General features: G+C 38.4%; 2 protein-coding genes across 12 annotated transcripts; both read left to right on the top strand.

Annotated features, from left to right (window-relative positions):
* Positions 1 to 4,516: 4,516 nt before the first annotated feature.
* On the top strand, positions 4,517 to 9,491 carry LOC112285696 (mitochondrial carrier protein MTM1). Of its 3 annotated transcripts, XR_016504598.1 has the most exons (12): positions 4,538 to 4,685; positions 5,230 to 5,670; positions 5,948 to 6,025; positions 6,289 to 6,417; positions 6,644 to 6,703; positions 6,836 to 7,006; positions 7,433 to 7,523; positions 7,679 to 7,770; positions 8,176 to 8,325; positions 8,520 to 8,578; positions 8,804 to 9,017; positions 9,169 to 9,491. XR_016504598.1 is itself a non-coding variant. In XM_090252727.1 (11 exons), the coding sequence occupies exons 2-11, from the start codon at positions 5,401 to 5,403 to the stop codon at positions 8,922 to 8,924; spliced, it is 1,221 nt and encodes a 406-aa protein (XP_090108853.1). In that variant the 5' UTR covers positions 4,517 to 4,658; positions 5,230 to 5,400; the 3' UTR covers positions 8,925 to 9,491. The 3 variants fall into 3 exon arrangements, 2 of the variants coding, with proteins under 2 accessions (XP_090108853.1, XP_024382471.1); XM_090252727.1 differs by having other exon boundaries at positions 4,517 to 4,658; positions 8,804 to 9,491; XM_024526703.2 differs by having other exon boundaries at positions 8,804 to 9,491.
* Positions 9,492 to 10,799: 1,308 nt separating this feature from the next.
* LOC112285694 (uncharacterized) lies at positions 10,800 to 20,176 on the top strand. Of its 9 annotated transcripts, none has more exons than XM_090252724.1 (20): positions 10,800 to 10,930; positions 11,831 to 12,057; positions 12,443 to 12,574; positions 12,872 to 12,988; positions 13,622 to 13,672; positions 13,841 to 13,930; positions 14,106 to 14,252; positions 14,645 to 14,770; positions 14,924 to 15,010; positions 15,191 to 15,470; positions 15,665 to 15,976; positions 16,174 to 16,266; positions 16,408 to 16,466; positions 16,758 to 16,922; positions 17,093 to 17,339; positions 17,607 to 17,773; positions 18,660 to 18,926; positions 19,318 to 19,437; positions 19,690 to 19,871; positions 20,013 to 20,176. In XM_090252724.1, exons 2-20 carry the CDS (start codon positions 11,965 to 11,967, stop codon positions 20,077 to 20,079), a joined length of 2,802 nt encoding a protein of 933 aa, XP_090108850.1. In that variant the 5' UTR covers positions 10,800 to 10,930; positions 11,831 to 11,964; the 3' UTR covers positions 20,080 to 20,176. The 9 variants fall into 9 exon arrangements, with proteins under 9 accessions (XP_090108850.1, XP_024382470.1, XP_024382467.1 ...); XM_024526702.3 differs by having other exon boundaries at positions 18,615 to 18,926; XM_024526699.3 differs by having other exon boundaries at positions 18,615 to 18,926; positions 20,001 to 20,176.
* The last annotated feature ends 718 nt before the right edge of the window (positions 20,177 to 20,894 follow it).

Raw genomic sequence — 20,894 nt, 5'->3', positions numbered from 1 at the left:
TGGCTTACAAAGATGGTGTACTTTGTCCCTTGGAAGAAGACATCATCTAGTGAAGTCACAACAAGGCTCTTTCTCGATAATGTGTATCGATATCATGGACTACCAGATGATATCGTATCAGATTGATGAACCCAGTTCGTATCAAAGTTTTGGAGATCTCTCTTTGAGATACTGAAGGTGGATATCAAGCTTTCTTTGGCTTTTCATCCTCAAACTGACGGCCAAACGGAACGGGTGAACTAAGTCTTGGAACAATACTTACGATGCAGCATCAACTATCAGCAAGACGATTGGACCACATATCTGCTGCTAGCTGAGTTTGCATATGACAACACCCTCCATGCGTCGACTCAATACACACTATTCTTTTCCAACTTTGGGTATCATCCGAAGCTTGATTTATTGAGTCCGTCAACAAATAACAATCCAGCAGCTGAAGGATTTGCGAAACAACTATCTGTCACGGCCATAATCATGTAAGCTAATAATTACATATAGAAATAGGTAGAAGTAAGTAAAAGTAGATAAAAGTAAGTTAATTCTATAATATTTAATATAGAAGCTTCCTAGAAACTTCCTAGACGCTGCTTTGACTTCATAGGTGTCTTTAATTGACTTTTTGGATTAGAAACGTGGTCAACAAGTTGGCCATGTGCCACACATGTTGTTAGCTTGAAGATCAAGCTAACTATGTGGCCCACACGCAGAAAAACTTGCCTTGTAAGTCAAGGCATGTATCCTACAAAGTCAACACATATTGGAGGTCCTATAGAACGTCGCCACGTAGCCCCTAGTTAGATAGTATATATAGAGACAAGAGTGAAGGCTTCTTCACTCTTGTCAACTCCTTTCTTGCTTCTAGTCCAGGTTCAAGAGTCTTTAGTTTCTTGTCTTGTGGCAATAGCCATTTCAGTTTCCTTTTAATATACCTACTTGTTTACATTTTGACTTATTATATCGAGATAGCCTTTTTGTATATTTTCCCTCATCGAGTCTTTGTCCTTGACATTATCAAAGCTTCAAAATACGTTGAAGCTTCAATTACAATCCGCTCAAGAATCCAGAAGGTGTCTGCAGATAAATTTCGGAATCAAGCACCTACTTTCAAAATTGGAGATAAAGCATGGCTTCTTCGATGGAATATCAAGACCAAGCGACCATGTGATAAGTTGGACTATCAAAGATTGGGACTATTTATCATCCAAAAGCAAATCAATCCAGTGGCGTACCGTTTGGAATTATCGGCTTCTATGAAGGTACATCTAGTCTTTCATATTTCTCTGTTGGAGCCTTATCGAGAGTCATCTTTTCCTGGAAGAGTGTAATATCTGCCACCTAATATTGAGATCGAGAACCACGAGGAATATGAGGTTGAAAAGGTGCTGGATTCACGGCGAAGGTGGGGCAAGTTGGAGTATCTTGTTCATTGGAGCGGCTACGATATTGATGAGCGAACGTGGGAGCCAACTGAAAATCTCGCCAATGCGCCGCAAAAGGTACAAGAGTTTCATCGACAACATCCTCATAAACCTAAGCCGGTTCGACAATAGCTTCCTTCTAAAGCTTGCTCACCCAAGAATATAAGAAAAGGGGAGAGCACCACCAAAATTCGTAGTTGATGTAGTTATTTTTTCCAAGATAAAATAGAATTTTTTCAGTAGCCATAGTTTGGTCTTCTAATATGGATAGCCAAGAGATAGATACTATGCCAGTCAGATTATCTCAATCGACTAGCTCACGAAGGCGACCCCGAGATGAAGAAACGCCTACACCACGACGACGATAGAGGATACCGAGTAACCGATCACTGGTGATTGTATTTGAGTCCGAGCTTGCTTACGATGGTCAGCCAGAAGGTGTGTTTACAGGACAATTTCACAATGAGGACACGAAAGTTCATGCTTGGTCAGAAGTTGAAGGAGTGGGCCACTATCGTTGGCTTCAAGGGTCGATGAACCACTTGCCTCGTGAACAACAGTTGGAGTTCATAGCAGACGTTATGCGACAAGATCTTCATTTTCTTGCGTTGGTACTGATTAATAACATCATTGCTTCTCAAAGACCTCGAAGCTAAAGGAGGGGGTGATGTTAGGGACATAGTCCTTAGAACCTCCTAGAGACAAGTTTCTAGAACCTTCTAGAAGCAAGTCTCTGGAACCTTCTAGAAGCTTCTTAGTTAGTAGAAGATGTTAGGGACATAGTCCTTAGAACCTTCTAGAGATAAGTTTCTAGAACCTTCTAGAAGCTTCCTAGTTGGTAGAAGTTGCTTGAGAAGCTTCCTAAATAAGAGTATATATTGGAATCAAGGCTGAAGAGTTCTTTAGTCTCTATTTTTAGTGAAAATAAGAGTTTTGCAATGTGTATAGAGGGATACATGGTATGAAGGAATGTCCACACAGGAAAAGAGGGGTGTTTACCTAGCAATGATGTTCTTTTGCTAACTCTTTCACTTTTTGTTATGATTCAAGACATTGAATGTATTTGTGTAAGGATAGAGTGCACGTGTTATAATAACTTTTACTTAATAAATTACTATAAAAATGATATAGTAGTTATCAAATAAATTAGTGCAATATAATCGAATTATGCTAATTCTACATATTTTATTCTATTTTGTTATTTTTCATGCAAAACATTCTTAAACATTGATTTTCACTTCTATTTTTGTATTTGATTTTTTTATCACGCTTTAGACATCAATCTTATTCTATTTTTTCAAAGTAGCATAAAATTAATATTGTAACTATGAAATTCAAAAGAGAATTTCAATACAATCAATAAAAAGGTTTAATGTTTATAGTAACAGTAAAGATTAAACCATTTATTTTTTTAAAAAAGGAATTATTGTTAAACATTTTGTTTATTTTTTAAAATTAAAAACAATTAAATCAGTATCATAATTTATTTTTTAATATCAAAATACTATTTAATTATAAAAGTAACATATAGAGTATTTCATATACATATAAAATCAGGCTACATAAAAATAACTAAAAAATAAAAAAAACACTAAATAAAAAATCAAATAGAAAATTCTAATACATGTGATTCAAAATTATGAAATATTTAAAAAAAATACATATATTTTAAGATTTTTAAGTATATTCTATTTATGTTAAAATAAAAAAAGTAATGATCTATATGTTTTATTATGATTAAAGTTGTATAATATAAAACTGGCCAATACTTTAGGATATTATAAGAAATAAGATTATAACGTACAGGTGATTAAGTTTTATAATATTTAAGTATTGGGATGTCCTTATATAACTTTCTCCAAAGTTAATTAATATTTTTAATAAACAGATCCTATTTGACAAAAGAAAGGAACAACAAAGATTCAAAGATTAAACATACTTATCACTAAAATAAAGCTTACTGCTTTAAGTATAATAATAAATTCATATGCCAATTTTACTTGGTAAATTTTTATAAAAATAACATGTCAATGATTAAAATATCAGAACATTCTAATTTATGATAAATTGAAAATAAAACACACAGAAAACATATAATTTTAATTATTTGCACCAAAATAAAATAAAAAACATTAAAGTAGATATTCTATAAAAAAAAACTTTTGTAAAATAAATATATATATTTGTATTGTTGTTTAACTTTTCAAATAAACATTATGTGAAGAAATCTACATTAGCTACTTCTAATAGAATCTTTAGAGAAAGAAGCCTACTTTGAATGACCATGGTTTATTTATTTATTTATTTATTTAATACAGATTCCTTGCGTGGTAAAGAAAATCTTGTTTTAGAAGCCTTGACTTTTTGAAATGGTGTAAAGTGAGACTAAGTCATGACATAGATTGAATTATTCTTTTTATTATGATTCCAAACATGAAAACACACATTTTGGAAGATAACACTATTTATACCATTTAAAATATAAAAACATACAAAAACCTTTTTTTCTCTTTTTTCTAATAGGCTCGTAATTGATTTTTAACTAATTAAAAATTAAGAAGGTACGGCCTTTTATCTTCTCATCAAAACCTAAAAATCCCCTAAACTATAAAACATTTTACAAATTAAATAAAAAACCAAATGACAATTTGATTTGATAGATTGATCCACATTTACCTTTTAGAAAAAATAAAATAAAATAAAAAATCATTGATTTACTCTTCTCCTTTTAAATCCCCCTCCGACGTGAAAGCCATAGAATTCATTGTGACCCACGTAGAGAATGCATGGCATAAGCAAAGCGAAGAAATCACACCCCACACACAATTCCAACCCCAAGGCATCTCTTTGTCGCTCTCTCACTACCTTTTCCAACCCAGAACGTCGCTCTCTCACTTCTCTCCCACCTCAGAACAGGCCTGGTCCATTGTCTACGTGGACTCAGACCCACAGAATGAGAGTGACGTGGACGGGGCCACGCCGAGGGGTCGGAGACATAGGAGGAGGAGATGCGGACGCACACCCCCATGCCACGCCCCCACGGTCACTAGACCCACACCGGCGTGCTAAACCGTGGGGACAGTGCGGGGCTAGCATGAGGCCAGCGCGGTGGGTTGAGCATCGCGTGCCCCTCAAGCCTCTTTTTCGCGTGCACTGCTGCTGCGCCGTAGCCCTAATTCCTCTGCCCTTTGCTTCTTTGTGCTTGTGCCCACTCGGGCCGGTGCGCTTCTCGGGCTGCAGGTTCGCTGGCATTGCATTCTGATTTCGGTGGGTGTTGGATTCCGTGCGTTGATTGCGGAGTTTTGGAGCCCTTGGAATTTCATGGGTTTTTGTGGGTTGATCCTTAGATGGTGATTTTTAGAGCCTCGAGTGAATCTCAATGTCGTGACTGAAATGACCTTCTGGATTGCTTTTAGTGATGACAGGACTTGTTTTGTATGGATTAGCGAATTTCTGTCTCGTTAATTGCACGAGTGATGATCTAGGGTGATGCGATTGTCTTGCAGCGTTTCCTGTGCTTTTGATGTGAGTGCACCGTTTTAAATTGTAATCGACAGGCGCTAGCAGGTTGGAATTGGGTTTCGGCTTGGTAGTTTAATAAGAGTTTGTATTATCAGTAGTGGTGTTTTGATCAATTGGTCACTGTATGGAGGAGTGTAGTGAAAAGAACTCAAACACCTTGTTAGTTTTTTTTTTTTTTTTTTTTTTTTTTTTTTTTTTGTTTAAATTTATTGGAGATTAGTTCGTCCAATTTTGTTCGAGGTTTAGCCAGGCATTTTCGCTGAATCGTTTCTCTATCTTGTGTTCGCAGATCATCCTGTCGAGGATTTCAAAGAGCTGCTTCGCGTGGTTTCAACTCTATGACACTGAGGTGTTAGTGTTTTGTTAGGTGTTCGGAAGAAAAGGGCCATTTCTAACTGGGCAGAAGAATACCGATGAAAGGCTGGGTAGAGTGTCACTGATCGGCGTGCATGAGAAGCTCATGAATGAGGCAATGGTGCCACCCACTGATCCATTCCGGCTTCGAGGCCTTGCAATTGCACTCGATTCTTCTCATGTTTCAGACACTCAGGATGGGTTTTATCCATCGGGACTGTTTGCCGGGATGAGGTCTGTGTTAGGGTCGCAAGAGGGGCGCGCTGCCATGAAAAACGCCCCTTTAAGAAATATCGATGTGAGAGAGAAAGCCATTTCGGCTGCGGGAGCTGCAGTAATTTCGGCCGTGATTGTTAATCCTTTAGACGTCGCCAAGGTATACCTTGAAACCTACTGTTGATTTTTATTTTTGGAGCGAACGTTCTCTGGAAAATTTAGCGCCACTCAGCATCAAATATATTTAGGTTTTCTGTCCACTTCTAATGTGCTGATTGTTAGGAGCTTGAAATTCCAAGGAACATCTTTTGCTCATTTTATTTCAGCAGTGACTTCTTGTTTCCATTGGCAAGGATTTCAAGGTGTTGATTGTGGTGGGGTGTTTTAGTCTGGCTTTGAACGTGTTTGTTAAGTCTTGAAACTCATTGTTTATGCAGACAAGACTCCAAGCGCAAGGAGCTGGAGTATCTTATCAGCAGACAGCATGTGAAATGGAGGGTTCAAAATCGTTCAAGGTATGATATTTTAGATAACATTCTGGTAGCTATTTTTGTTTTGAATTTTTTTATTCAAGCTGGGTGCCTTAACGTGCCTTTATTGTTGCGCAGTTCGTTGAATCTCCGTTCCGCTCGGTTTGCATAAGTTGGAGCCTTTAGGGGAATTATATTGATTTTATGCTAGTTTGCAGTGTGTTGGTACTTAAGTTTAGAATATTAGAGTTGGTAGTTTTCATTCTGGGTGATATATTGAGATAATCTGCTTTGGGAAAATTTAACAGGTGAGTGTGGATGGAAGGTGTCCCCCGGCATGTCCTCGAACCACCGTCGCAGGAGTATCTTATAATTGCCCTCCTCCGGGTCAACAGTACAAGGGCACTTTGGATGTTATGCGAAGAGTTGCTCGTGAGGTATGGACCATTATTTCTGCCCTCATTTTTCACTTTGTAAGCAATTGATGCGGGCCCCTAATAGATATGAATAGGATTCAATCATTTTGACTGAAGACAGTGAGTGAACAAGACAGTTTTACGCTATTATTTACACTACGATGTTTTGGGTACATAGCATCTGGGTTTCCAAAATTTTGGACGTTGGCACATGACTGGATAGCTTTTAACAGGTTTCTGTATGCAGGAGGGCTTTATTCGCTTGTGGAGAGGCCTCAACGCTTCCCTCGCAATTGCTGTGCCATCAGTAAGTTGCTCCATTACTTGATTATTTGTCATTGGATTCTCTACAATGATACTCTGGAATTTTGGTGTCGTGCTTTATTCTGAAATCTATTCTCTCAAGCAGATAGCTGATGACTGTAAATGATTGCACCAGGTGGGAATCTATCTACCAAGTTACGACTTACTTCAAGATACTATGTGTCGATATTCCGATGAGAATTCTCTGGGTTTGAAGCCGTATGCACCAATGCTAGCTGGTGCTTTAGCACGATCTCTCGCAGTTCTTGTATGTTCACCTCTTGAGCTTGCGAAAACCCGTATGCAGGTTAGCTTTTTTACCATCTTCATGAACTCCTTTGTCCTTGGTTGTCTATGAGGCTCCAATGATTTCAAAATTGAATTAGTGGAGGATATCAACGTTGTTCTTAGGACAAATAATCATATCCCTGAACCGTTTATCTATCCCTTTTAATTGTGTTAATATAATACTTAATCTTTTGGTCTCTTTTTTATTGTTTTTCGCATTGTCGTTTTTTTCTTTTCTTTTCTTTTCTTTTCTCGTAGAATGTGAAATGGTATTTATCTGGGAGCAAGGGTGTTTTAATATGAGCAGCCCTATTAGTTATCGGATGCTTATTCACACATTTTAATTGAGCGCAGTTTTTTGTAATAACTGGCTATTAACATTTGATTGGGCTATATCAGTGGTGTTTTTGTACAAATTACGATTTCAATCTTTGGAACGTTGCAGGCTCAAGTGGATCCAAGGACTGGAAAATTGCCTGGGATAGTCTCCGTCTTACGTAGTGTAAATAACACATATGCAACGGATGGAGGTCGATGTAAGATTTCTTCTCCTTTCTAGAGCTCTGTCGAGTAGGTTGCTTCGTCGCTGCTTTCATGATAACGTTGAGTATGTATGTATGTTTTATGCTCTCTGCCCCCCGATAACCCGCATGATGTGAACATCACTTGAAACCGAACGATTTGTTGGCAGTGCAAGGAATTAGGGTTATGTGGACAGGCGTGGGAGCACAGCTTGCTCGAGATGTTCCATTTTCTGCTATTTGCTGGAGTGTTCTGGAGCCTGTAAGCTTACAACTCTTGTAACTTGTCTCCAATTCTTGTTTTGTATACACAAAACAGGAAGAGCAGTTGGTCTGTTGTTAGGTTTATTATTTTTGTATTGTGCTTGTTCACTAGGTTTGTCGAGAATGTTCAGATGAATCTTAGACTTTTGGTTTGGCTGTATTTATTCCAATCATGTACAATCCGAATTGCGAATTCCACTTTTTTTTTTTTTTAGTTACATGACGCATCAGTGATGAGCCTGGGGTGAATATCTTGAGAGTATCTTTAGTACAGAAATCAATAATTGAACTACGATTGAGTAGTCTAAACATGATTCGTCTAAGCACGGACTTTTTCCACCGGCTTCTATTGCCAAGTTCTAGGCTCTTTCAGTTCCTTAACACAACTCTTACTTATGTGCAGGTACGAGGCTTTGCCCTTGAAACTGCAGGCCCTGACCCACACATAGGAAGGGTATTGGGAGCCAATTTTGCTGCAGGCATGCTTGCAGGTGGAATCGCAGCAGCTGCCACTTGCCCTCTTGATGTAGTGAAAACCTGGCGTCAAATTGAGGTACGTTAGTGGGTATTTATCTATCTACCATAATTGTTACATTTGAGAAATTTCAACTTTGTGAAATTTAAGGCACGGGGGGGCCATAGTTCGTTCACTTGTTGCGAATATGTGATACATATTGTTGTGTGTGTGTGTGTGTATACGTATTTCTGTGTGTATTTTAATGCTCATTTTGTGGTTGTGTTACACAGAAAGATCCTGCTAAAGCTATGTCATCGACTCTTCGGCAAACCCTTTCTGAAGTCTGGCAGTATGTTGCTTTTCATAAATATCATAGGTTTTTGTATTTTAAAAGAACGGACATTACATCAATCCTTTTTTTCGTAGACAGACATGTTCTTGGCTGTGTTGTGTATACTCCTGCTTTGGGATTATCAAACGTGGTGCTCGTCTTCCTCCCTATATCGTAAAAAATTAGGTCAATGACGCAATGGGGTTTCTAACGCTATTTTTGTGTATACTTATGTTGATGCAGTAAAGGAGGAATGCGTGGCTTATTCGCAGGAGTTGGGCCCCGCATTGGCCGCGCTGCACCATCAACAGGAATAGTAGTCTCATTTTATGAGGTTGTCAAGTATGTTCTTCACAGAACATGAAAGCGGAATCTAAACATACTCTTCCTGCACAAGACCCTTCGTTCTCTATGCAAGGGTTTCTGAAAATTCACCTGGCCAGCGTCGAAGTTCAAGGTTTGGTCACTTTTATTCAATTCAAGATATCCACAACGGGTTTGGAATTCTGGAATTCTGGATTTTTTAAAATATTTATTACTTTTAATCATTGATGCTCTAATCGCAGCATGGAAATGAGCCACGTAATCACTCTTCTAGTTGCTTGTAGGAAGAGAGAGATTAGTTTCAAGGTTCTGGCTGTCAGCACCCAGTAAATAGAGAGACCTTGAGCACCTTCGATTCAACACTGAAAAAATGTTGTCAGCTGAGACATTTCTAGATGTACTATCAACACTTCCCCTGGGTGAGCACATGGACCTCAAACAAGCTCTGGCCAATCTAGGTCAACCATTGGTATCATGCCTCTTTTTAGTTCTAGGATAGACTAACCACCTCTACAGATTTTGCATTCAGAAAGGTTCGGGTGTTGCAATGCGATCATGTAATCCTTTTGCTACCCTTCGCCATTGAAAAGCTCCACACTTCAAGGTTGAGATGATACAAATGACAGAATGTTGTCACGCACTCTCTGCTGGTTGGTTGTCTCACAATCTCTTGGATTGCACCTTTTGTATTACAGCCGAGATAATTGATTCATATGTGTCCACATCAAGATATGAAAGCACTGAGAAGAACTGCTCTATTATCATGATACTATTGCATTGTTATCAAATCCATATTTGGAGACTCTTCTTTGCTTTCATATGAAAATTCCAAATTAAATGTGCACACACAAAATATCAATTGCATTTCAATTCTTTCGATTCTTTCATGTAATTGATGTACATTATTGTGTATGCCTTGTGTTTGTACTGTTCATGTTACAAGCACGCCCCAATTTGCTATATGTACACCCAAGATCTCTAATTGGTTGCTTCGTGACTTCTTTCTAATCATGGCAGAAGTCCTAGACCTCCTCCCACATTTCCCAATTTCGATGTAAGTCTTGTGCTTCTTTTCCCTTTTTTTCGCCTTTGCACAAGTCCTAGTCTTGTTGCCATTTCCAACCCCCTTTCTTTCTCCAATCTCAATATTGTTTTTATTTCCTATCCTTAGTTTTGGTGCAAGTCTCAATCTCAATACCACTCATCTTGGTGTGAGTCTTAGTGCACTCTCCCTCATTCTCAATTCATGTCTCTAGTTCTAATGTAAGTCCTAGTCTTACCCCTGAATTCCTTGATCCCTTACACTTGCTAGTTCATTTAGCAAACCAACCAATTAAAGGCCTTTATTTTCTTAGGTGTGCATATGGCAACTTGGAGTGTGCTTCTAATATATCCTCTTAAATTATCACTCGGAAACACTTAAATATAAAAAAATATAAAACATTTTTCTTTTTTTATAATTTATTTCAAAAAAATTGTAAACAAAATTGTATAATTATATGTTTTGTTTATTATTAGATTAAATAATGAAAATTTTATAACAAGTCAAAATTTAATATTTAATTATTTTTAAATATATATATATATTTGAATCATTTACTCTTTTAAGAAATAATTCAATCTAAATAAAAAGGTTTGGTGTTAGAGTTAAAAGATACATAAGATTAAATCCCCAATATATGAAAGTAAATAAACATATGAAATTTTTACAATAATAAGTAATGAAAGGAAGTAAGAACTTTCTTGAGTTCTACCATTTTGTAACCCAAATTATAAACCCAACCCAATGCAATGCAAAAAAAAATCATGTTATTCATCGTCTCCTCAAGTAGGCCCCACAGGCGATAGTGGTCCCACGTTCCCATGGATGATGTCCACAGGAAACGTGAGGGGAACGAGAAGTTCAAAAACAGCAGAGGGAACGAGTTTGTTTGTTGCGAAGGCGACGACTCGACGAAGCGAAACCGCACGAAGTTTGAAAAAAACTGCCGAGCATCGCCGAGAGCATTGACGCTTCCTCTCGACCCGATTGCGCATGCAGCTTCGGTAATCGCCCCCGCGTGCCTACAAATATGCATTCCTCGTATCGTGAGCTTTCCGTTGATATCTTACTGGCCCGAGGAGGCTCTGTTTTGCGTATTCTGTGAGTTGTTTTTAGCCAAGCCCTAATTTCCTCGTGAAGGTGATGCATCACGCGCTGCAGTTTGGTTCTCTCGGATGCTTGCCGCTTTTTTTTTTTTTTTTTTTTTTTTTTTGTTTGTTTGTTTGTTTGAATAGATGCAATCGCTATTCTGGATCGACTCCGGTCTCATTGCATAGATTTGGTAGAATAGGATAGAACTAAGGCTTTTTTTTTTTGTCGAATTGGGAGGGTGTTTGGTAATATGATCGGGGCGTTTAGGTGAATTCTGTCGAATTGGGAGGATTTTGATGGCTGTAGGTGTTGAAGAGAGCTGTTCAGTTGAATTTCAGATAGTTGCTCTGGTTTTACAACATGGTTGAGAGATTTCGAAAGCATTTCATTGTGTGATGATGTTTTGAAGCTCTTTTCTGAGCTACATTATCTTCAATTTTTTGTTATGTTAGTTCTTGACAGTTGCGGGGGTCGACGAAGGTTTGTTGCGTTTGTGCTTAATTTCGGTTTTTATTTATTGTTGTACTTAATTTTTCCAAGTTTGGTGATGATACAATGGTTGGAAATATCACAGTGGACAATTCTGGGCGGGAGGATTGGGGTTATCTCAGAGACTTGCATTCTACTGCCCGATCAACTTGTATATATATATATATATATATATATATATATATATTATGTTGTTTTGAGTGAAAATTAAGAGAGTTATTCAGTGGTTAGCTCAGCGTTCTGTTTGGACATGTCCATTTCATTGCCATTCTTCCGAAGTAGTTTCAATGACCGTTACGGATTCTTTGTAATTTGTTTCACAGGATCAACATAAATTCATTCGATGAACGCGATACTTGACCTGCTGGCAACCTTTTGCAGCTGTAGTTAATTATCAGAAGTCACAATCATTGCATGATAAGTTCGGTCACTTGGTGACAAACGCGCGGTATTCATCATGGGGGCGACACGGAAATTACAAGGAGAAATCGACAAAGTGCTCAAGAAAGTGCAAGAAGGTGTTGATGTTTTTGACAGTATCTGGAACAAGGTGAATGAGCTCGGTATTCCTACTTATGAAGCTGAATTTTGTATATTTTTATGGGAGCTTCAACATGATTATTTTAATTCCTTTTGGTGCTGGTTCTGCATGAATGTGGTTGGACGTGGGTCCTACTGGGTTCCATAATGTCCTGGTTTGGGCTGAATTTATCTGTTTAAGTCTGCTTACGTGAACGAGGCTTGAGGGCAAGTGCGTGGAGGAAATTAATTAGCGACCTAGTAAGTCTTGTGAAACTGATTTTCACAAGCTGCTCAATGGTGAAGTACTGGGAATTTCCTTACTCACGTCATGGGCAGGTAATGTGGTTGGTTGATTTTGCTGACACATCTCTCCACGGTTCTCAACAATGACGTAACATGTCGAGGTATCGCAGGTTTACGACACTGAAAATGTTAATCAGAAGGAGAAGTTCGAGGCAGATTTAAAGAAGGAAATTAAGAAGCTACAGCGTTATCGTGATCAAATTAAGATGTGGATTCAATCTAATGAGATCAAAGACAAAAAGGTAACGCAGTGTCTTCTGGACAACGCTACTTGCTACACTTAGAACAATTTATTTAATAATTTAGTAAAAGAAAACTGTAAATCATTTTGTAAAGCATGTGTGTGAAAAGAATGAAAGAATCAACGTTTTTTACAACTCCACATCTCAGTCCTTCCTTCTTTCCTTTCTTTCTTTTTGTTTGTGTGTGTGGACTATTGAAATTTATTGATGATAACATTTGAAAATATTTGCAAATATACAGTTGGTGGATTAATCAAGTGCGATTTGGATATTCCTTGTGCTTTCTGTGCGATGCAGGCTCTTGTTGAGGCTCGGAAGCAGATAGAGCGAGAAATGGAACGATTTAAAGTGTGTGAAAAGGAAACCAAGACAAAAGCTTTTTCTAAAGAAGGCTTGGGCCAGCAACCAAAAACGGTTAGTCTCTAATCTTCAATACATTGATATCATCTCTTTGGGTCTTGAAGCTGTGCATGTGCGACTAGAATTACTTCTACAACACCTAGTTCGCAGTTTTCTGCGACAGTGAGACATGCGTATACGAATTCAAGGGTGGAATTATATCGTGTGGCACGATCTTATGAATAATCTTAGTTCAGCATATGGATAATTGGACGAAAAGAGCTACCATGTCAGAATTTCATAACAGTGAGCTACACATTCATAATTTGGCTTATTCATGAATTCAAATGTGCGTCTTGCTGAACTATTCAGCTGGAGTTGCCTTTGAAATTACCTTGCATCCGCTTGGGAGTGTAAGCGTGAACAGTGAAGATTACTGAGTTAGATTTTTAAATAATTCTTTGCAAGCAATAGTTGTTGTCAATTTGGTGTTGTCTGGTTGAGTTTTTGTTTTCATTCCCGTTTAGTTTAATGTCATTGGTTTTGATACTTTTTCGTCATGAGTTGTCTCGCGCCTCGTACGTGTGGCTTGGGGTCTGGTTTCGTAGCGTAGTTTTTCATAGTTGAGACACGTTTTTATTAAAACTTGCTATAATCAACTCAGCCCTCATAATTTAGTTAGTGGTAAATGTGCTTGTCTGCTAGCAGGATCCTCGAGATAAAGCAAAAGGGGAGTCACGAGATTGGCTTAACAATATGGTATGCTTTATTTGTTGATATTTTTTGCAAAATATTTCCATCGATGTTTCTTTGGGTTTTTTGTTTGCTGGTTCAATGGGCTAATTCGTCCTGGGCCAGTCGAAGTCAGTTTGTTATCTTTCCATTACCTTCTTCGCATAATGTGAAGTTGAATTTTTGTGTTGGTAGGTTAGTGAGTTGGAATCACAAATCGACTCTTTCGAAGCAGAGATGGAGGGTCTTCAAGTCAAAAAGGGAAAGGCTCGACCTCCTCGTTTGGTATTGTATCCGTTTCCTATATGTCAGCTTTGATATGTGTATACTTGGGTGCACAGAGTAGTTTGTTATGACAGTGGGTATTAATTTGCAATTTTCCTTTCCATCTGTTTTTGAATGTCGAAATTCGCTGAGCTTCTGCCAAATTTGACGTTCTTTCTGTCATTTGATTGGACAGACCCATCTTGAAGAATCAATCAACCGACATAAATTGCACATCATAAAATTGGAGCTAGTGTTGCGTCTGCTGGACAACGACGAACTTTCCGCCGACGAGGTGCAAGAAGTGAGACATTTAGTTGAGGATTATGTCGAACGTAATCAGGTGGGCTTTCTCTTGCCCTACACGCTCGATTGAGCCATATAAGATGTCAAAACGTACATGACGTTGTGAACCATTGGCCCCAACTTTTTTTTAGTGGCTGCATGTATCTAGTTTCCGTTTTTTTTTTTTTTTTTTTTTTTTTTTTTTTTTTTTTTTTTTTTTCTTCCAATGTAGGACAGTGACCCTGAAGGATGTTTTTCCCTGCTCATCAAGCAAACAGTGATGACGTTTTCTTCATGTTTTGGACTTTTGAGAGAACGCTACGATTTTTTCATTTAAGCTTGTGGGTAGTGGAGCACAAAAGCTGAAATGGTACTTCTTAGCGTGTTCTCTATGGCTTGACCTTTGTATGGTTATCACTTACCAAGCTAATGGGTGCTTTTTGATGTCAGGAGGACTTTGAGGCTTTTGAGGATGTTGACGACATATACCAGTATTTACCTCTGGATAAAATTGAAGCACTGGAAAACCTTGAGGCAATACCAAATGTCGCTCCTTCTATTGTCGTTAAAGAGAAGGTTAGCAGTTGTGGGTCTTGTTTTTAATTGTATTTCCAAGCAAGGAATATTAACTCCGTCATCACTTCCCGACTTATCTTTATTAAGAGTAAATTCGATACCTGGAAATGGTGTTTCATTGGAGTGTATATTTTTTCTCTTTGCCACATTCAGGCGGCAGTTGCAGCAGCCTCTGGAGTTGGTGTGCCTCCTCTTGGCTCTGTATTGAAACCAACCATTATACTGCCAGTTACCCAATCTGTAAGTGGGCTCTCTCCATCCTAAAAGTCTATGCAATCTTTAGTTTTCTCAAGTCACTTCGACTGATTGCTGCATAGCTCATCTTCAGCAATTGGAAGTTCTGAGAGACCCGTCATCTTTGAGCTTTGTTCTTTATGATTGATATCAGGAACAGTCATTAATGAATGTGACATCATGCAGGCTATGTCTTCATCACTTGGAATATCCCCGCTGGTTTCACCATCGTCACAACCGGTCGGCAACGATGATACTGTGACCTCTTCAGAATCATCCGCTGAGTCTCCAGGGACCCGGACACGAGGCACACCTACGTTAGCAATGTCTCCCACGAGCAGCACTCCAAAGTCAAGCTCTCCCGCAGTTGTACTTAGTGTTAGCCCAGTGGGGAGTGCAGGGGTTCCTTCCCCTTCTACTGGAGCTGGATCTCTGTCGCGACAACTTGGCAATTTGAATATTACAGGTATTCACTGTGAGTAATAATTTATAGGAAGTGAATTATGTCTAGAAGCTCTGAAATTTCCTCTTGGATTAGATCCTCTGGAATCAATCGACATTTTTCTTCGTCAGTGCGCTGATTAGTTCGCCAAATATTTGTTCTGTGGATGATTTTTTTATTCTTTCCTTTCTGAACGCGTTTGTTTGTGCATGCTTCAGGTACTCCGACTGGCATCTCACCTGTAAGGCCTGTCCCTGTAAAGTCTTTATCCACAACTCCTGCTCTGCAACCTGCTGTTCTGCAAGGTCGAGTTAAGGAGGATGAGACAAGTGCGCTATCAGGACGGCGGGTAGGACCAGGACTGGGTGGAAATTCTACCAGAGGACAATCTCCTCCTCCTGTCACAGCATCTGGAAGTGCAAGCCCTCTAGTGTCTCAAATGGATTTAAGCAAGAGACTTGGTCTTACTGGTGGTGATGACCGACATCCAACAGGCGGCGGTTTGTCACAGCAGTTCTCTGGGACTTTAGGTAGCTCATGTCCGACATTGTCAACGACTCCCTTGTGATATTTATCTAAATTTTTAGCTGAATTGAACTATTTATGCAAGAGACCTCTGGAAACTGTTGATTCCAATTACAACTAGCTGTCTTCGACTCTCCATGTTTTCACGTATGAATTGCAAGTGCACAACGTGTCTGTGCTGAATTAAAATTGATATTTCTAGGTAGTGGAAACCGGGTGTTCGGACCGGGAGGTTTGGGTGACAATGGCATAGGGGCATCAGATACTGGACTACCGGGCACTCGTTTGTTTCCAGGTTAGTTGTGAAAGTCAACTTTGAACATTCTCGACTATATTTTCATCATTAAGTATGCATCTATCAGGCTTCCAATTCCTCTTTTCTGTTGAATATACACGTGAAGTTGCTAGCGAGCTGAAGTGAGTTTACATATTGCAGCCGGGAATATGCCAGCGGGTGGACAGTGGCGTCCGCATTCTGCCAACTCACAAGAAACGGTAAGATATGTTTTGTTAAATATGTGCATGATTTCTCGATGCAGACATTGTCAAAATATTGAATTCTGTTTCCATTCCTGTATGATATTAATTCCGCGTGCTTTAGCTTCAGACGGTTACCAACATGGACTAGTTTAATGAGTGTCACGCCTTTAGTATGCTTAGACTTTTACTGCTCATTCCTGTCTTGCTCATGCAGGTATACTGTAAAGTAAACTGCACTTGTATGTGCTATTCCTTTGTCTTCTAAAATAAGTATCTTATTTATTTATTTATTTTTCTCCCTTTTAGGGACCATATCATGTGCGATCCGAGATTATGCCGGATCAGAAACAAAAGTTCTTACAACGGTACCAGCAGACACAGCAAGGCCACTCTGCTGCTTCTCTGCTTACAGGTGGGCCTCAGCTTTCAAGCTCCTCGCTAAAGCAACCTCCTGGTCTTGCTGCTCCTCAGGTGAGTCTTCTTCAGCAGGTTCTACAACTTCTCTGACATATTTTCTCTGTGCTTCTGATTTTCAAGAATTCACTCTGTACGCTATAGAATTCTGGTATTGTTATGAGATAACAATCTGATAAGATAATAAAGTTCTGAAGAATTACTCTTATGTTCCATTGTTGCTGCAGGCCCAGCTTCACATAACGCAGCAGCAACAGCAGAATATAATTCTGTACCAGCAAAATTCGATGCTGGGAGCATCTCAAAACGCAACTACTCAGAGGCAATCATCTCTTGGTTTGGTTACAAGCCCACAGTCACCTTCTCCTTCTTCCACACCCGTACCAACACATTTGTCGCAGGGGTTATCTATATCTTCTCCACAACAGTTAACACAAGTGTCCTTATCCTCGGCTACCTCTCCATCTGAACATGGTTTGCACTATCGCTCTCTTATCAGTTTGGAAGTTTTTACTTGCATAAGTACAGGAATGAGATGTGTGCTTTTGTTTCTCAACAGACTTTATTATGTTTACTGCTAATCAAGTTTTGCTAGTGATGTGATATGTGCATGTATCCGAGTTGAATTTTCCGAATGCTTGGCTTGTGTTTATTTAAATCTTTTGAATTCGAGCATGCGACTTCGTATATGAATGCTGCCTGAACTTGAGATGATAAGAGCGTTGTTTCTTTGTTCAATAGATACAAGCGGTAGAAGAGTGGAGTCAGCACAGCAACAAATGCCCTCGCAGCTGCTTAAATCGTCAGAAGATTCTGCTGCTGATGTTTCATCTTTGGGATCAGCCTTCAGAAGTGGCATGACATTGAGTGACGATGACCTGAAAAATTCGGATACCTTCGATGTTTCTGTAATGCCCCTTCCCTATTCGGTTGTCATGCTGGATTGTCTGTCCTTCAGGTGTACAGTCGTTGTAATGTTTTCGTGGCGCCTCGAAAACAAAACAGTGATGTTCAATTTTTTGCCAATTGTGCGTGATTCTCATTTGATGCTCATTCTTTCGAAGCAATGACTACCCTATATGGAATGAGGAGTGATGTGAAGCATTAAGGCTGATTACAATATGAGGCACTGAAGAATAACTATGGTCAGTGAGGAACAATGTGGCACTACTAAGAAACAAAAAAGTGTTCTAGGAATTTCAGTTTGGTGGCCTTCATCTGGGAATAATTCTGTATTAATAGCTCTTAACAAAGAAGGTGGCTTCTGCTACCTACAGTTTCTTCCATCTACCGCTTGGGTTCCTACTGGTGCGAATGCTAGTGGTGTCCTCGTTGATTTTGCAGATGAAATTGGACTAGATGAAGGAGTTTTATGATAGAGAAGCCTCAATGAACTCAAATCAAGCCTTAGGGATCAGTTAGTATTCTCCTTTGACGAAATAATTGAGTCTTGAACTGTCAACGAAGAACCTCACATGATCAAGCTGAAGTGAAAAACCAAAATGTAATAAAAATGAACTTGTGATGTGGGTCTTACTTTAAGCAAATAATGAATTTCCTGATGTTCCTATGCCAGTAAGCACAATTTTGAAGATTCGAACTTTTAGGGTATTCGGAATAAAGTATCTTGATGAGATATATCATGAATGGAAGTTAGTTTTTATATGGTGATAAGGGAAGAGACTTCCAAGAAGATAAAAATTAATTTGAGTCTACAAAGAAACGAAAAACCTCTGTTGTGTGTTGCAGGGACCCAAAGAAGGTGACAGTTGGTATGACAAATCTACCCTGCAGGTCGGGACACCGGGCACACTTGCGGACTACAGTCAGCAATCTCGAGATGCTGATCTTGCATCAGGGCAGCAGAGCCACCATCCACAATCCTCTATGAATCCAGGTGTCATTGGACGGCGGAATGTGACCGACCTTGGCGCCATCGGTGACAATTTAACACCAGCTTTGGGCCGCGAACATTTTGTAGCACAACACGAGGCTTTGGAACATGCATACAGGAACCTACCTTTGCCAAAGGATTCAGAAAGGCCCAAGAGCTATACTCCTGTAATCATAACTTTCAACTGGATAAGGCTTGTTATGACTTAGATTTTCTACCCAATGGATGAGTTTTTAATTCAGTCTCATGTGCTTTTGTAGTTATGCAGTCCTTTCTATGGCATTATAGAGGCATCTGCTTCTTCCCTGGGTCACTATTGCTGGGCCCATTCCAAATTCCCGGTCCCTTCCTGGAAGGTTTTTAAGTTTCTGGGAGGATGACTGTAGGGTCAAGTGGATGCGAGTCCATATTTATTATCATTTAATTTTAATTTTTTTGGTTCATTTGTATATGTTCATGGTTGGTTGTCTCAGAAATGTGGCAAAGCCCATAAACCCACAATCCTTGTGCCTCCATAATTTGGGGATTCCGAATGTTAATCTGATGTCATTTTTGCAGAGGTATCCAACTATCACTCCTGCTTCCTATCCGCAAATGCAAGCCCCAGTTATCGATAATCCAGCCCTTTGGGAACGTTTAGACAAGGATGTGCTCTTCTATGCCTTTTATTATCAGCAGGTATGTTGCATATCATGTTTCTTTGCAGGCACATTTGGGCATCATTTTGCCAAGTTACTTGGCCAGTATTTTTGTTCACCTTAAATTGAATGTAACATACTCGAATGATGCAGAAGTTGAGAAAACCATTGTATGTGCTGAGAATCTCTCTTTTTGAGGATGCATGAGTACATACACTATTAGTGGCAATCCTACTGCTAATATACTACTCAAACTTGCTGTTCGCATTGATTCTCTGGGGTTTGACTACAGGGAACATATCAGCAGTACTTAGCAGCTCGGGAGTTGAAAAAGCAATCATGGCGGTATCACAAAAAATACAACACATGGTTTCAACGTCATGAAGAGCCCAAGATCACTACGGATGAATATGAAACTGGTACCTACGTGTATTTCGACTTTCACGTCGTCCACAATGATTACCAACAAGGCTGGTATGGTTGTTTTTCCTCGGACTTCGCTTTCTTCAGTAAATTTTGTTCAGTTTTAGTGATACGATGTCAGTCTGGTAGAGAATCCGTATATGTCAGGCATTACTCCTTAAGGATGTCGTGATGATCCAGTCTGCTGTGCAGGTGTCAACGAATCAAGACGGAGTTTACGTTTGAGTATTGTTATCTTGAGGATGAGCTTATTGTCTGAGGCTTTCATTTGTTGGTGTCCCTTTATAATCATCAACAAATAGTTTTGTAAATAGCTACATATGTTTTTTGAATAAAGACTGATCATTCCAGAGGCAGTGTGTAGTCTCTAAAATAAATGTTGAGGACTTTACATTAAAATGAATCACTAGTATAACCTGTATGTTAGTGTCGTAACAAAGATTTTAAGGGAGGAATGTATAAATGATTGTGTAACCATTGCAATAACCTTAAATCATTGATAATTGTACATGATAAGATGTTTTTGTGATGAAAATGTATTATAAAAAAGTAACCAAAAAGTAGTGCAATCTTTAAAAGTTGTAAAATATTTTTTTGGTTGTGAATGAAGTGTTAACAATAATTTAAATCTTCTCAACAATTTAAATTAATGAATGAATACAAATAAATCAAGTTTATTGATTTAATTTACTATCATTTTTACATGAATTTATTTTTTAGAAAATGTTGTTAGATAAATCCAAATTCATACACAATATACATGGAAGATGTGTTAAATAAAAAGAATATAATAGATAAAATTATGCAAGTTATTGCATTATATATTGTATTATATATGTATATTACAAAGATCTAAAAGAAAAAAGAAAATAAATAAATAAATAAATAAATATATATATATATATATATATATATATATATTTTATAAAGAAACTAGATTGTTTAATTATAGGTATAAAAAAACGTATTAATTAAAATAAAAAATAAAAACTATTAAGTCAATAAATACTTTGAATTGTTTTAATATAAATTAATTTAACTATACATAATAAAGTTGTGAATTATACCTAATTT

The sequence above is a fragment of the Physcomitrium patens genome, chromosome 8 (assembly GCF_059467195.1).
Source record: "Physcomitrium patens ecotype Gransden chromosome 8, ASM5946719v1, whole genome shotgun sequence".
Taxonomy (NCBI): domain Eukaryota; kingdom Viridiplantae; phylum Streptophyta; class Bryopsida; order Funariales; family Funariaceae; genus Physcomitrium; species Physcomitrium patens.
Note: the sequence above shows the minus strand (reverse complement) of the source record. Positions and strands in the feature narration are given on the sequence as shown.

Excerpts from the sequence above, each read along its gene's own strand:
- LOC112285694 (XM_024526696.3), top strand. The coding sequence starts at position 11,965 with ATGGGGGCGACACGGAAATTACAAGGAGAAATCGACAAAGTGCTCAAG. Across the intron at positions 12,989-13,618 it reads TGGGCCAGCAACCAAAAACG|CAGGATCCTCGAGATAAAGC; the intron begins GTTAGTCTCTAA and ends CTTGTCTGCTAG. Across the intron at positions 15,471-15,664 it reads TGGCAATTTGAATATTACAG|GTACTCCGACTGGCATCTCA; the intron begins GTATTCACTGTG and ends TGCATGCTTCAG.
- LOC112285696 (XM_090252727.1), top strand. The coding sequence starts at position 5,401 with ATGAATGAGGCAATGGTGCCACCCACTGATCCATTCCGGCTTCGAGGC. Across the intron at positions 6,026-6,288 it reads AGGGTTCAAAATCGTTCAAG|GTGAGTGTGGATGGAAGGTG; the intron begins GTATGATATTTT and ends AAAATTTAACAG. Across the intron at positions 8,326-8,519 it reads AAACCTGGCGTCAAATTGAG|AAAGATCCTGCTAAAGCTAT; the intron begins GTACGTTAGTGG and ends TGTGTTACACAG.